Source organism: Pteropus alecto, unplaced genomic scaffold (genome assembly GCF_000325575.1).
Source record: "Pteropus alecto unplaced genomic scaffold, ASM32557v1 scaffold88, whole genome shotgun sequence".
In the NCBI taxonomy this organism is placed as follows: Eukaryota; Metazoa; Chordata; class Mammalia; order Chiroptera; family Pteropodidae; genus Pteropus; species Pteropus alecto.
In genome coordinates this window covers 8889627-8903524 of record NW_006494611.1, presented here as the reverse complement: position 1 = coordinate 8903524, position 13898 = coordinate 8889627, and the positions used below count along the sequence as shown (strand labels likewise).

The 13898-nt window shown below is 48.8% G+C and overlaps 1 protein-coding gene across 12 annotated transcripts in view; it reads left to right on the top strand.

Annotated features, from left to right (window-relative positions):
• Window positions 1-13598, top strand: part of PAX2 (paired box 2) — a 90783-nt gene extending 77185 nt beyond the window's left edge. For 6 of the 12 annotated variants that reach the window (XM_015599922.2, XM_006925876.3, XM_006925874.3 and 3 more), the window contains 3 exons: window positions 8835-8936; window positions 11061-11147; window positions 11634-13598. In XM_015599922.2, coding sequence (XP_015455408.1) covers window positions 8835-8936; window positions 11061-11147; window positions 11634-11755 — 311 coding nt within the window. In that variant the 3' untranslated portion in view covers window positions 11756-13598. Of the gene's footprint in view, window positions 1-8834; window positions 8937-11060; window positions 11148-11614 lie in introns of all 12 variants that reach the window. The other 6 variants (XM_015599928.2, XM_015599923.2, XM_006925877.3 and 3 more) reach the window with 3 other exon arrangements.
• The last annotated feature ends 300 nt before the right edge of the window (window positions 13599-13898 follow it).

Sequence of the window (13898 nt, the reverse complement as noted above, 5' to 3'; positions counted from 1 at the left end):
TCATCCAGCTCTAGAGAAAAAGGATATTGAAAAGATGAGGCATTAATCTACTCTAGGACTGGGACAGTCAAATAAAAGAGAGAGCAGAATAAAATCTGTACCACTCTAATCTCCAGCCCCAATCCCAAACCCATGTCTGTGCCCCCACAGTCCTTCCCAGCAGGGTGCTTTGGGCTGCTATTGGAGCTGTAGAGGGGAGGAAAGTCGTGGGGAAGATAAAGAAGGTATCAAGCCTTCCCAGGCATCTTAGCAAAGATGTAATTCTATGGTCTTCTAAGCTGAGTTCAAATTTGGCCCATTAGACATGGTTCCATAGTGTAGCGGTTAGCACGTCTGCTTTACACGCAGAAGGCCCTGGGTTCGTGCCCCAGTGGAGCCACAGCCCATGGTCTACGGCCATGCCACCCTGAACAAGCCCGATGTCTGAAATCGGAAGCTAAGCAGGGTCAGGCCTGGTTCATGGCCTGGTCATATTTGGATGGGAGACCGCCTAGGACGACCAGGTGCTTTAGGCATAAAATAAAATAAAATAAAAATCGACCCATTACCTTGGGCCTTTCTTCCCTCCATCTGTGAGACCCAAAGGCCAAGCACACCAAATGGACTGTTTGGTCCTCCACAGCACAGTCTCACCAATTCATTTAGAGATCAGGGAGAGAGGCCAGTTTGAAGATGAGTGAAAATATTTTCAAGAAATCAATGATCTTTATTTTAAGCTCATATAGTAGCCAACTCAGGCTAACGAAGAGTTGCCTAGTAGAAAACACTGAGCACTACTTTCATTATGAGCTAGGATACAGGGAACCTGTCAACTGCTGTAAATGTTTAGAGATGTTTGGGGTTGTCCCAAAGGAAAGTTCTCCAAAGGGCGGATCCCCCAGTACTAACCTTGTTTACTCTTATCTTTCTACAAAAAAAAAACGGTTGGCTAAGTTAAAGTAAAGTCAGTCAACCCAACCTTTTCTGCATAAGCAGAAATTGTAATTAGTGGTGTCCCAATGAATGTTACAAGTATGTATTGAGACCAAAGACTCAGAAAATGTCCACGTGGCCTCTAAGCCACCTAGGCAAGACCTGAAAGCCTGTTCCTCACAAGGTGACAGGAAGACCCTGCCACTCCCTCCCCAGGGTGATCAGAATCCTTCCTTCACCTACGTTAGCTGTAGCCTCAGGACAAACACGCCAGCACTTTTTCAACCCTGAGCTTTGAGAGGCAAGCCTTGCCACTATTGTCACTTCTAAGAGGGCTTTGCGCTCCTGCATCCTGGAATCCTCCCTTCTCCTCCCTGGTGGCGGCTGGGCTGGCAGGCGGGGTGGGAGGAAATCCTGAGCAGGCTCCGAGAGCAGCCTAATGCTCCAGCAGCTTAAGTGGCCCGTTTTCCTTGGGATTAGGGTTTCACTTACACAGAGCGCCTGAAAAACGCTGCGCTTTCGGAAGGATTAGAGCTGACAATTCAGTGCTCTCCGAGAACAAAATAAAGCCGGAGAGGAACTGGGAGAGCTGGAGTATCGGGAGACTGTGCAAACAGGCTTAACCTCTGCCCACCCAGCGCGAGGGTTTCTCTTACTCTGAGCTCATCGATGAGCCTGAGCCCGGCCTCAGGAGTGCCAGCACCTGCCCAACTCCAATCTTCATTTACGATTTGCTAAGGGAGCCGGAGAGAAGGCAGCGTGGGAAGTGAAAAAAGGAGAGGACTAGAAGGTCTTCCTCTTTCTCGGAGCCTGTTTCCCCCTCTGTAAAATGAGGGAATTAGACTAGAAGATAACCAAGTTCCCTATCAGCCTTCTGAAAATGTGGTTCTCCCCAATACTCCTTAGCCTTATCCCAGGATCTTGAGGCTGCAGCTCCATCCATGGTGCAGCTGAAGTAGAAGGAAGTCTCCTCCTGTGGGGCCCTGGGTCAGCAGACTCCCATGGCTCAGATGAAGGCTATGTGCTCTGAGGAGAAGGGGTGTAAACAGCATGCCTGGTTGTGTCCAGCTGGTTAGCTGTGTTGCCGCAGACCTCACTGAGCTCACACAGATCTAGGCAGCATCCCTGCCTAGGACATAGCAGGGGCTAAATTAAAGGTCCAGCTGTCAGTGGGAAGCAAAATCAGCTAGCGGAGCAGCCACCCACCCTGAGCTGCTGGCACAGTCCTCTCTGCTGGAACCCAGAGAACGCAAGCCTCAGGATGGGGAGATGTGGGGCCAAGACAGAGCCTGGGGCTGGGGGCCCTCACACAGGCATCTCTGCCGCAGAGGAGAAACTTTTGGAAGGATTTGGAAACCTGGGAAATAGGAAACAAAATGAAATACGCAAAAAGAAAACTCCCTCTCCTTTCAAAGCATCTTTTACAGATTTAGTTTGTTACTTCAGTGTGTTATATAACTTGGATCAGTCATAAAGTGATCATAATTGGTATAGTAAATGTAAGTGTACGGTATATTTAGGCAGTAATTACAAATTTAATAACTGTGGATTCTTGGAATTAGTATAAATGCTTGTGTCAAATGCAGCCACAGACTGCCAACCTTGAAGCAATCTAATGTCTTCATTTTTGCTACCTTATGAGAAGCAGACAAACTTGAGGATAGGATAGTAAAACAAGAGTTATGTTTTGTGGCCTTAGGGTCCTCCACAGTGTCAAGTGGATAACGAAAGTGCTCATTTTCAGAGAAAGATGCTGAGGAAAAGCATCTCTAAACTCACTGAATATAACTTTTGCTGTATAAATCTATGTCTAATAAGTCTTGTTGTCTGAACCATCACTGAGCCAAAGCATCTCTGCTGCTTTGGTGGCTTCCTTTTTATTATTTCCTTAGTCTTCTGAATGCTGACATTTTCCTCACTTGGGATAAGCCTCTCCGTTCTTTCACATGATATTTTGCTGTTCTTTGTATGATCTTGTTTATTGGTACAATTCAATAATTAATCTTTGGGTCATGAATACTTTTGAGAATAGGATGAAAATCATCTAGAGGTTCTATATGTATATCTATAACGTCTTATGTATGGCTTTATGCAGACTCCCTAAAGCATAACTATGGGGTCCTACAGGATCAGGGAACCCCAATTAAAAAACCCTAGCTGTAGAAAATGGAAGAATGTGAAACATGCAAAGAACAAAAAGGGACAAGAGGTTCTATTACAGGAAGGATTCACTTAACATAATCCCAGGTTACTTTCCTAGACCAAATACCTATTTTCTGGGTCTATAGTACTTGAGAATGTCGTTCTAGAATTACCTAGGTATACTGAGTATATTGTTTGTTCTGTAACCCAGGTTCTGCCATCTACTAGCTGTGAAATCTTGGACATAATACTTAGCCCCTCTGAGTTTCATTTTCTCATCTATAAAACTGTGATCAAAAACAGATCAGCAGCATAGATTGAGGTGAAGCTTACATGAAATAAGACATAGAAAGCATTTAGGTCAGTGCCTACCGTACAGTAGGTGTTCAATGAATGTTAGCTAGTCTACATGCAAGTAGAAACACAACTTGGTCCTTGAATCTTAGTCCTGACAAAAGAGCATGAATTATCTGGTGGCTGAAATTTTCCAATTTCTTAATAGTCTTTCACTTTGCTTTTCTCTGTACTTGTAAGAAGAACTGCACTTAGAGTCTCCAAAACAGTTGATTCGATCTGGCCCATTTGGTAAGAAATGTCTGACAAAAGTGCACTGTCTGATTCCGATGTAGTGATTGCTGTAGAAATTGGCTTTAGAATCTTCAGGGACTTCTGTAGTTGAACTGAGAAGATATCCTCATCAAGTACAGTGCTTCTAACACTTCTGGGTACTTTAAGATTCTCAACTACTACTGTTTCTTGAAGAGCCTCTGTTTTTTAGAAAACTCTCAAAGGAGATTAATAAACCATCCGATGGAGTTCTGCTACAGTCTTTTGGTGTCAGAATTTTATTCTTTGTGTCCTGTTTTTCTTGTCTCCTCTTAATGATGGCAGTGACAATATGAGACAATATGCTTGTCAGATTACTTCTTTTCCCTTTCTTTGGCTCTTTTGGCAAATATCTGGTTTCACATTATCATTAAAAGGCAGTATGGTACAGACATAGCTTCAAACTTTGACTCTGTCATTTACTAGTTCTGTAGCCATGGAAAGGTCATTATGTCTCTCTGTGCCGCCATTTGCTCAACTTTAAATCAAGCAAGTTAGACTGATCATCTCAAAGCCTCTTTTATCTTAAAACTTTGTAATCTTAGGAAACAAGTATCCAATATGAAGTGCCTATCCTCTTGTAATATGCGGGGTTTTATCCATTTGTGATTATTGGCGCTATTTTCTTGTTACTGACATGTGGACAGAGCAAAGCAAATACTTGACTGCTTCTTATCTCCTGTTGGATAGCACATATTTATAATCGATATATTCTGCTGTGTAGCTGTTTTCTTCTCTTTCTATGCTTTTGCTTGTTTGAGGACATGGCTGTGCCGTCTTACAGTTTTAGAGCTTGTCTCCACTCCCATTTGTCCATCTGTAGTAACTCAAGGCCCAGTGCTCTGTTGATTTTTCCTTGCACAGGTTCCATTACCAATTCATATTTTCTCACTCACAGAGGCTTGCTCAAAGAATGCTGCTGAGGAAATGGTATGATGGTCTTAGTAATTTGAAAACTTCCTGCAGTATGTGTTTGCCATTATTGACAATGGTGTTCCAGAAGAATATATGGCTCTGGCGAGAATTTGGTAAATTTTTTCCTTCTCATCAGGTGTCACCTGTGTACTAATGAAGCCATTGAGAGTGCTTCGTATGCAGTGGCGAGCACCTTTGTTGGCTTAGGGGTCCTGAACAGGCATCTCTTTGTGGTGATACTGATGTTCCAGAATCTGCAGAAGCACAGCTGCACACTCAAAGCCAGGAAGCTTGCATGCTTTTTGTTCATCATGGGTCTCTTCTCTCACATTTTAGAAATGTCTGGTAACTAACAATCTGTTGTCTGTATCTATAAGTTTTTTGTTTTGTTTTGTTTTGCTTGTTCATTTGTTTTTCTTTCTTAATATTCCACATGAGTGAAATTATACAATGTTTGTCTTTCTCTGATTTATTTCCTTAGCATAATATCCTCAAGGTACATCTGCATTGTCACAAATGGCAGTATTTCATAGTATTACATTATCTATATCTATATCTATATCTATATCTATCTATCTATCTATCTATCTATATGTATATATATATATATATAACACATCTTTATCTATTCATCTGTCAATGAACACTTAGGTTGTTTCCATATCTTGGCTATTGTAAATAATGCTGCAATGAACAAAGACGTGCATGTATCTTTTTGAATTAGTGTTTTCATATTCTTTGGATAAATACAGATATCAAATCATAATGTCTTACATCTGAAATTTATATAATACTACAAACCAGTGTTACCTCAATAAAAAAAAAAAAAACATTTGAGGAAAAAAAATAGACTGACATCTTTGACTATAAAAATATGTCTGAATAGCACTTCCCAGTTTTTTGTATAGAATTTGGAAATGTGTCTTTCAATCAACAGTTCTGTGGATGACTTTCAGCATGCAAAAGTTTCTATATGCTGGAAGTCGGGCTTATCATTTTGCAAGAGAAAAAGCCAGTGAAAATAAACATTACAGTAGGGGTAACTGCAGGTTAGTTGGAAACACCTTTCCAGTCATCTAGCCTTTCTTTCTCTCCCCTGAAGCTAGGTAGGAGATTGAGTGACAAAACCTTAGATTACAAGGAATTCATGTGTGACAGGTTGTGGAAACCATGCAGCTGAAAATCAAAATTCAAATGCATTTAAATTCCTGTTTATTAAGAAAGAAGCATATTTCTTTTCCTGGCTGCTTCGTAGATAGTTAAAATCGCAGGACCAAGAGGAATTGGGTTTGTATATCTAATTTCAAAACCTTTACATCCTCCCTAACTTTCCTCTGTCTTGGGTCTTTTTGGACCAAGAAGTGCCATATTATTACTATCTCTAGGAATTGATAGATATTACTCTCATTGTCCACTTCATGTCCACTCTGCTAAGAAGTGGTCAGAAAGAGAGTACCTTTTATTAATAATAGAAGTCAATGAAAGAAAACTCACAACAAAGCAAACACTGAGTCTTTCTTCTATATCTCTGGGAGTCCAAAGTGACCTCTTGTTTGACAGGTCTACTCTGTCATTTATTCTTGAGTTTTAAAATGTAAGATATTATCTCTATCAGACAGATATAGAGGAAAAATCATTCTATTGCATGATAAAGATAAGTCATACTATATGAGTCCCTCACTGTAAATCTTTCATCAATCTAAAAAAATTCATAATCCATTGTTCAAACTATTTTTAGAGAAAAAGCAGATTCAAACATTTACATTTTGTCCCAGCCTTTACCTGTTCAAAGGAGACCAACACATAGGAAGCAAAAGATGATGTAACTCACCTGGAGTTGGCTATAAATGCAATAAAGTGATAGAAAAATAATCAACAAGTATTTATTGAGCATCTACCATGTTCTCAACTGTGTAAATAGTGCAGAAGACAGGGCCCTATCTTTGGTTTGATTATGATCCATTCGAGGAAGCAAGCCATTGTATGAAACAACAGGGCTGATGCATTATGAAATATAATGATATGGTAAACCATGGAGCAGAGACACTATAGAAGTTTAGAAGAGAGAAACTTCTCTGATGGGTAGAATAGTAGGGGTAATAAGGCTTAAGCTGGAAGGAGGGGGAAACTGTGAGCAAGAAGACGAAAATGATATGGCACAAGCACAGAGGTTTCACAGCACACAAGCCAGTGAAAACAGTCAAACTGAACCAGGAGAGGAACGAATCAGAACTGAGAGAGCTGGGTGGGGAAGAGTACCTGGGAGGCTGTGAAAGCTTGGCAGTGTTTAGATTCAAACTGTAGCCTACAGAGGAGAATCAATGAAGGTTTTTACAAGGAAAGTGATATGATGAGAGCAGTGTTTCATGAGGACTAGCCAAGCAGCCACATTTGGGAGAGGCTGGAGGGGAAAGAATGTGGAGACAGGGAATACAAGCAGGAAAACTGTTGTGGCAAACGAAGAGCAGGTCTTAGGAGCTGAGCTATGGATGTGGTAGAGGAAATGAGAAGGGACAGCTGTGACAGACATTGCTAAGAGAAATTGACCACACTTGGTGGCTTACTTCATATGGGGGGGGGGCAGGGCGGTGGTTATGTCAAGAAGGACTCCAATAATTGTGGTCTGATGGTCTTCAAGTGGGTCATTGGTAGAACTGTGGAGAAATACAAAAATCGGAGCTGTATCTCTGTATACTGAGGGAAGGAAGGATGAATCACTCAGATGTGTTAAGGTGGGGGTGAGGCAACACATCTCAGAAAAGTAGGAGGCAAGGTCAATTTCAAGGGGAGACTGGCAAGGGGAGAAAGGAGGGCAAGAGAAAGAAGAAGGGAGAGAAGGAAAGGGAGGGGGAGGGGAGGGGGAAATACAAAAATCGGAGCTGTATCTCTGTATACTGAGGGAAGGAAGGATGAATCACTCAGATGTGTTAAGGTGGGGGTGAGGCAACACATCTCAGAAAAGTAGGAGGCAAGGTCAATTTCAAGGGGAGACTGGCAAGGGGAGAAAGGAGGGCAAGAGAAAGAAGAAGGGAGAGAAGGAAAGGGAGGGGGAGGGGAGGGGGAGGGAGAGAGAGCGCGGGAGGGGGGACTTTGGAATAGCTATCAGGAGGATGAGGATTAATGCAATTGATGAAAAGAAAGTGAACTGGGCCAATTATACATAGTTCTTTGACTTCTTCCAGCCATACTTTGCCTTCCCAAGTTTGGACAGAGGCGCTAGAGTGGGCGAGTGGCACTGGCTGAAGTGGAAGCATAAGGAGAATCTGGAGAGGATGAATGGGACCCAGGAGAGCATAAAGTAGTCCTCAGGGCATGGAAGTGTGGAAGAGGAAAGAGGGCAAATTCTTGTCATTAGAGATTGGAGCATGCTAAAGTGCAAAGGGAGGTGGTGACCCTTTCATGGTGATGGAGGAGACAGGCAAGGAAGGGAGGCCACTCAGGTGCAGCTGTGTTCCAGAGGAGGTGTCTGTGGACCGTGGGTATTTCCCTAACATTGACTCACTTTGCCTTCATTCCAGGACACTAAGGAAAGCCCTGCCTCCCACCCTCCAGCTCTAGCTAACAGAGGCCTCCCGGGACAGAAGTCCAGAAGTTGGTGGGGGGGAGCAGATTTTGCTCATTGGAACTTGATTTGATGCACTGTTGGGTCAAAAGCTCCTGATTTGCTTCAGAGATGGTTTTCTATCATTTAAATACCATAAACACTAACAGCAAAATAGCCCACTGGCTGGCCCCTGCTCTCCACACCTGCCAGGCCCAGTATCTGCAGCACCACTTGGAGAGAACAACAAAGACCCATCAGCCCATGTGGGTGGTGGTTGGGTGTCTTCCAAGCCTGAAGGAAAGATGGGATGTTAGGGAGCAGAGAGGTGAGCAAGATAATAGAGGTCCATTTGGCTACTAGAGAGACCACAGCCAAATGTCTTGCTGGGAAGGAGGAGTAAAACCAGGTCACCCCCCTTTGGGTTTGGTCTACAAAGAGACACAAGCAAAGGCAAGCACATATACACATACATGCACAGAGAGCTACACAGAGCAGAGGTGCAAACATACAACTAACATTTTAACAGACATTTATTTAGGTAACAAACTTAGACACTTGGAAAGGCACACCTGGACCTGCTCATCACATGCATCTCCATGCGTCTGCACACAGTTTTTTCCTCTCCGAGGGTCCTCTTTCCATGGAGTACCCTGGTATGAATAGAGACAGCCCCCTCTCTTCCAGGCCTCACCCCTTCCCCTTTGTGTTTTTCCAGGTCGTGACATGGCGAGCACCACTCTGCCTGGTTACCCCCCTCACGTGCCCCCCACTGGCCAGGGAAGCTATCCCACCTCCACCCTGGCAGGAATGGTGCCTGGTAGGTGACAATGCGGCAGCTGCCTAATTTAGGTGGGGATAACTAAATTGTGGGTGAGCTGCTGAGTGGTCTATAGTCTGAGGCTAGGGGTGGGAGGAGACCCAATATTCTCTCCCCTCAAACCACTGCTATTCTATTCTCTCCCTAGAGGCTGCATTTGGTCCCTCATCCTCCTTCATAAGAAATCGAGGGAGGGAGCTTTCAGAAGTGCCCCTTGTGTGCGCCTCACTGTACATCATGGCCCCTCCACCCACCCAAGCCTGTGCCCAGGGAGCACTCAGCCTCAGCTCCGCCCTCAGTGCCCCGGCCCACCCCCAGCCAGCTGACACTGCTTGGGAGAGCCTGCCCTGGTTTCCATGGAAACTTGGAGCCAAGAACCATTTCCAGGGGCATGTCAGTCACTCAGACAAAGCCTGGTCCACACCAACCCACAGGGAAGACTAGTGTTGAGAACCCACCCACCCCAGAGAGAGGAGAGAGCTAGTCCCTAAGGAAAGAGGAACAGAGGACAGATTATGGAAGGAACCAGAGAGGCTACCTTCAGAGAGACAAACTAGAGTACCCCCACATCTCCTCAGAGGAACCTGACCCTCTCCTTGCTCCTCAGAGCTGGGACCCAGGCCCTGTCTGAGGGCAGCTGGATTGGGCTGTGTAAATCAGAGGAAGAGACCACATTTAGGCTATGGTGATGGCAGCTGGAGCTTGTGCTCTTCCCAACCCCTCACCCCAGATTGGGAGCCAGGCTTGAAGCCAAAGAAAGTTAAAGCTCCTATTTGCATAAACACCAAAAAAAAAAAAAAACCTCTTGCCTTAAAGAGAATGAGACTCACTGGGCCTGCACCCACTCCTGCTGGCTGCATTTTTGTGTGCCTCTACCCTAAAGCTCAACTCTCAAGGCAGGGGGTGGATAGAAGAGGGCGACTGGCCCCAATCCTGGACTGTCCATCCAGGGACAGCGCTGGGCAGGCAGAGGTAGGGGGCATGGCAAAGAGGGCACTGCTGCAGAGTGTGGCAGAAAAAGGGCTGAAGAGAGTGAGATGTGGGGTAGAGAGAGTGGAAATGTTTGGGGGCAAGGAGATTCTTCCAGGAAAATCCGGGCAGTGAGCAGGTGGGGACTGAAGAAGGTCTTAGAGCAGTGGGGGTGAGGGAGGAAGAGTCTGCAAGGAGGTGGGGATGAGGGGAGCCGCAGAGAGCTCATGGTGGCAAGGGGGGAGTCGTTAAACAGAATCTAGTGCTGATGAGGAAATTACACTTGTTTCATTAGCGATGGGGAAGGAGATAGCTCAGTTCCTCTTGGTCACAGTTGAGCTCAGAAGCTCATTATCCTGCTGCACGCATGCTTTCCCTCCTCGTCAATAAACAGGCTTTCCAGTGGCTGCATCCCCACCCCCACCCCAGCTCCCTCTCAGAGAGGGGCCCCTTCTCCTCTACTTAACCCGCGGTTAGGGATCACTGTAAACAGTCTAGGGTCATCACACAGGAGAAAGGGCGAGGGGGAAACCCGGAGGCCTGGCCTTTCTCCCGCGTAGGAAGTGAAGCAGCTTCCGACGGTTCCCAGCCCAGGTGAGCCCTCGGCTCACCGCAAGCGGACCAGTGGGCAGTCCACCTGCTCCCCGTTGTCTCCTTCCATTGCTGTGTGGCCCACGTATTGTTTTTTTTTCCCCTGCCCCCACCCCTTGCTTTGGCACCGTGCTGAGATGCTATTCTTAGGACTTTCTGGGACAAAGTTTCCTGAGGGCTTTTCTTCCTCCACCCTCTCCCTCTTCCACTCCGTGGGGCTATAGCTCCCAGAACCAGAGCCTCCACTAAAAAGGCCCCCAGTGCAGCGGGGTAGGGTGCCTAGACCTGAAATAAACCCTTCCTGGTGGCCCAGGGCGTCTCCGCGGGGGCACGGCCGCTCAGGCCCTCCACACCCGTGTGTGAGGCGCGTTGGTGCTTCTGCAGCCCCCACACACCCATGGGTTCTCCCCACGCGGAATCTGGATTACTGCCCGCACGCTCACAGCCAGCATTGTGCTGCCCGCCGCACCTGCACCTCCGACCCGAGGGAGGCCACCGGCCTGGCGCGTTGGGTCCGCCCCGGCGTGGGTCGTATCTGATCCCCACTCCCCAACCCTCTCGCAGGGAGTGAGTTCTCCGGTAACCCGTACAGCCACCCCCAGTACACGGCCTACAACGAGGCTTGGAGATTCAGCAACCCCGCCTTACTAAGTGAGTACGCCACCTGGCTGGCCGGCGGCTCAGCGCGTCCGCCTGCTGGCCGGCTCAGCCGGGCTGCTCCTGGACGCGTCCGACTCCCAGCCACCCGACCTCAGGGTGCTGGCCGGGCAGGCCCGTTAGTGCAGCCCTGAGCGCGGGATCCCTTGAGGACGCCCGCGCCTCTGGCTCTTCCCTCCCCTCCCCTCCCTCCACGCTCGCAGGATGGCCCTGCGCCGCCCCCACCCTCGACCCCACTGGAAGTTCCCCAGTCGAGCGGCGGGGATCGCAGATCGGGTCCTTCTCCCACCTGGTGAACGGCAGCGCTCCTAGAGACAATCTCCCTCGCAGCCCAACCAAGGTCCCCCTGCCCGGGTCCCGCCAGACCCCAGCCCCAGAAAGTCTTTCCTTTGCTTTTCTTTCCTTTTTTTGTCCTGTTTGTCCTCTCACCCAGCCCATTCTTCTCCTGTGTTAACTTCCAGGTTCCCCTTATTATTATAGTGCCGCCCCCCGGGGCTCCGCCCCTGCCGCTGCTGCCGCTGCCTATGACCGCCACTAGTTACCGCGGGGACCACATCAAGCTTCAGGCCGACAGCTTCGGCCTCCACATCGTCCCCGTCTGACCGCCCACCCTGGAGGGAGGGAGGACCGACGCGACTCGAAGCCTCCGGGTCACAGCCCCAGCCCCACCCCCACCCCAGGACGCCTGCAGCTCTTCACGTCACCCCGTCGAAGGCCGGACTCTACGACTGGAGCTGCGGGCAGGACCCTCAGGCCCAGGCTCACTCTCCCCAACCCCGCCCGCCACCCCTCCTCTCCTGCCTGGACTGCGTGGCGCAGTGAGGAGGGCCGGACCCAGCTCGATCCAGCTCACCCCGGCCTCGCCGAAGCCGGCCCCGGAGCGGACCAGCCACATAACGCCGAACTGTGGCCCGACCCGCCGCTGCATGCGGGGACACGTTTTTGTGACACACAATCAGCGCGGACTGCAGCGCGGCCCAGCCCTGGAGCAGCCCGCCTCGGCGCTCAGGCGCCAGGAGGACTCGCTGGAGGGTCTGGGCAAAGGAAAATAGGAACGAAACGATTTTCTGCAGAAGGAAGAAGAGCCTCCTGCCTAACCCTCGGGGAAAGTCCTTATTCCTGAGCCAGCCGGACTGCCCCTACCTTCCGAGTGTGCCCTGCCCCAGAAGGTGGAATGGAATGGGGGCGTGGGGGCTGGGGTCTAGAAACAAAAAGGTGGGGTTGTCAGGTCTTTCCAAGATTGGGACCGAGGCACGCAGGCCCCAGCAGCCTGCACCCACCGAGCCCCGACTCTTGGCTCTTCCCTCCCTACTCCACCTGAACTGCCCAGGCGCCTCTTACTAGTGACCAGACTCTCAGCCCCACCTTGCCCCTACCTCAGCGTCTCAGCCATCTGCTGACCTCCCAGTCTCCCCTTACTTCCGTCCTTTTCCCATCGCTCTGCATCTCTCCTCCCTAACTCGCCGCCCCATCAGAAACTCAGGACCAGTTTCCATAAGCCATGGGCACTGGTCTTCCCCATCAGTTACTTGATGTCCCTCCCTGGACACAGACTCTCTTGGTCTGCCCATGGTAGGAGCGGGTTCTGAGTTGGTGTCTGAGCTACGGCGGGGTAGAAGTAGGGGGCCGCCCACTCCACCCCAGCCTCTTCCTCCCGCAGGAACTGAACAGAACCACAAAAAGTCTACATTTATTTAATATGATGGTCTTTGCAAAAAGAAAAAAAAAACCCAACAGGCTGCTGCTTTGTAGAAAGACGGTGTGTGTCGTGTGAAGGCGAACCCCTGTGTATATAATCCCGCCCGGTCCGCCCCGCCCCGCCCCGGTAGAGTCCCAGCTGCCCACCCGCCCTGCCTGTAGATACGCCCCGCTGTCTGTGCTGTGAGAGTCACCGCTCGCTAGGGGGGAGGGGGGAACACAGCTACACGCCCTCAAAAGCACAGCACGTCCTGGGGGGAGGGGGGCATTTTTTATGTTACTAAAAAAATTACGAAAGAAAACTCTATGCAAAATGACGAACATGGTCCTGTGGACTCCTCTCGCCTCTGTTTCGTTGGCTGTTTCTCTGTAATTCTGTGTTTTCGCTCTCTCCTTCGTGTCTCCTGCACACCTCTCCCTTCTCTCCATCTCTCTCCCTCTCTGTCTGTCTGTCTGTCTCTCTGTCTTGGTCTCTTTGTCTCTGCTCCTCCCTCGGCCTCTCTTCCCAGCCCTGCCCCGGCAGCCTTGCCCTCGTAGGCTAGATCAGAGGTGGCAGCTTGTCCCCTCGCGGCCGTGACCCACTAGCCCTGAGCCGCCGGCAGCCGGGCCGCCCCGCCCCGTAGTTGCTCTTTGTAGCGGCAATGCGCCCTGCATGTCTCCTCACCCGTGGATCGTGACGACTCGAAATAACAGAAACAAAGTCAATAAAAGTGAAAATACATAAATAAATAAAAATCCTTAAACAAATGCGAAAAAGGCTTGGAATCCTCACCCAGATGTCTCTCCCCTTCAAGCCTTTTTATTTGAAAAGGAAAGCAAGAAAAGAGAATAGTTTAAGGGAATTTCCGGCGCCCAGCCAGTCTCCAGTGCCCGGAGCCCGGTGGCGGGGCGCCGAGGTTTGAACTTCGAGGCCCTGCCCATTCCAGTCCTTGCGGGGCTGGCCCTTCAGGGGTCCAGAGCCAGGACCCAGGGAACCCTCGAGAGAGCCCCTTGCCAGCTCTGGTCTCCTCGGCTACTCTCAGTACGTCGGTTCGTTTTGATTCTTTT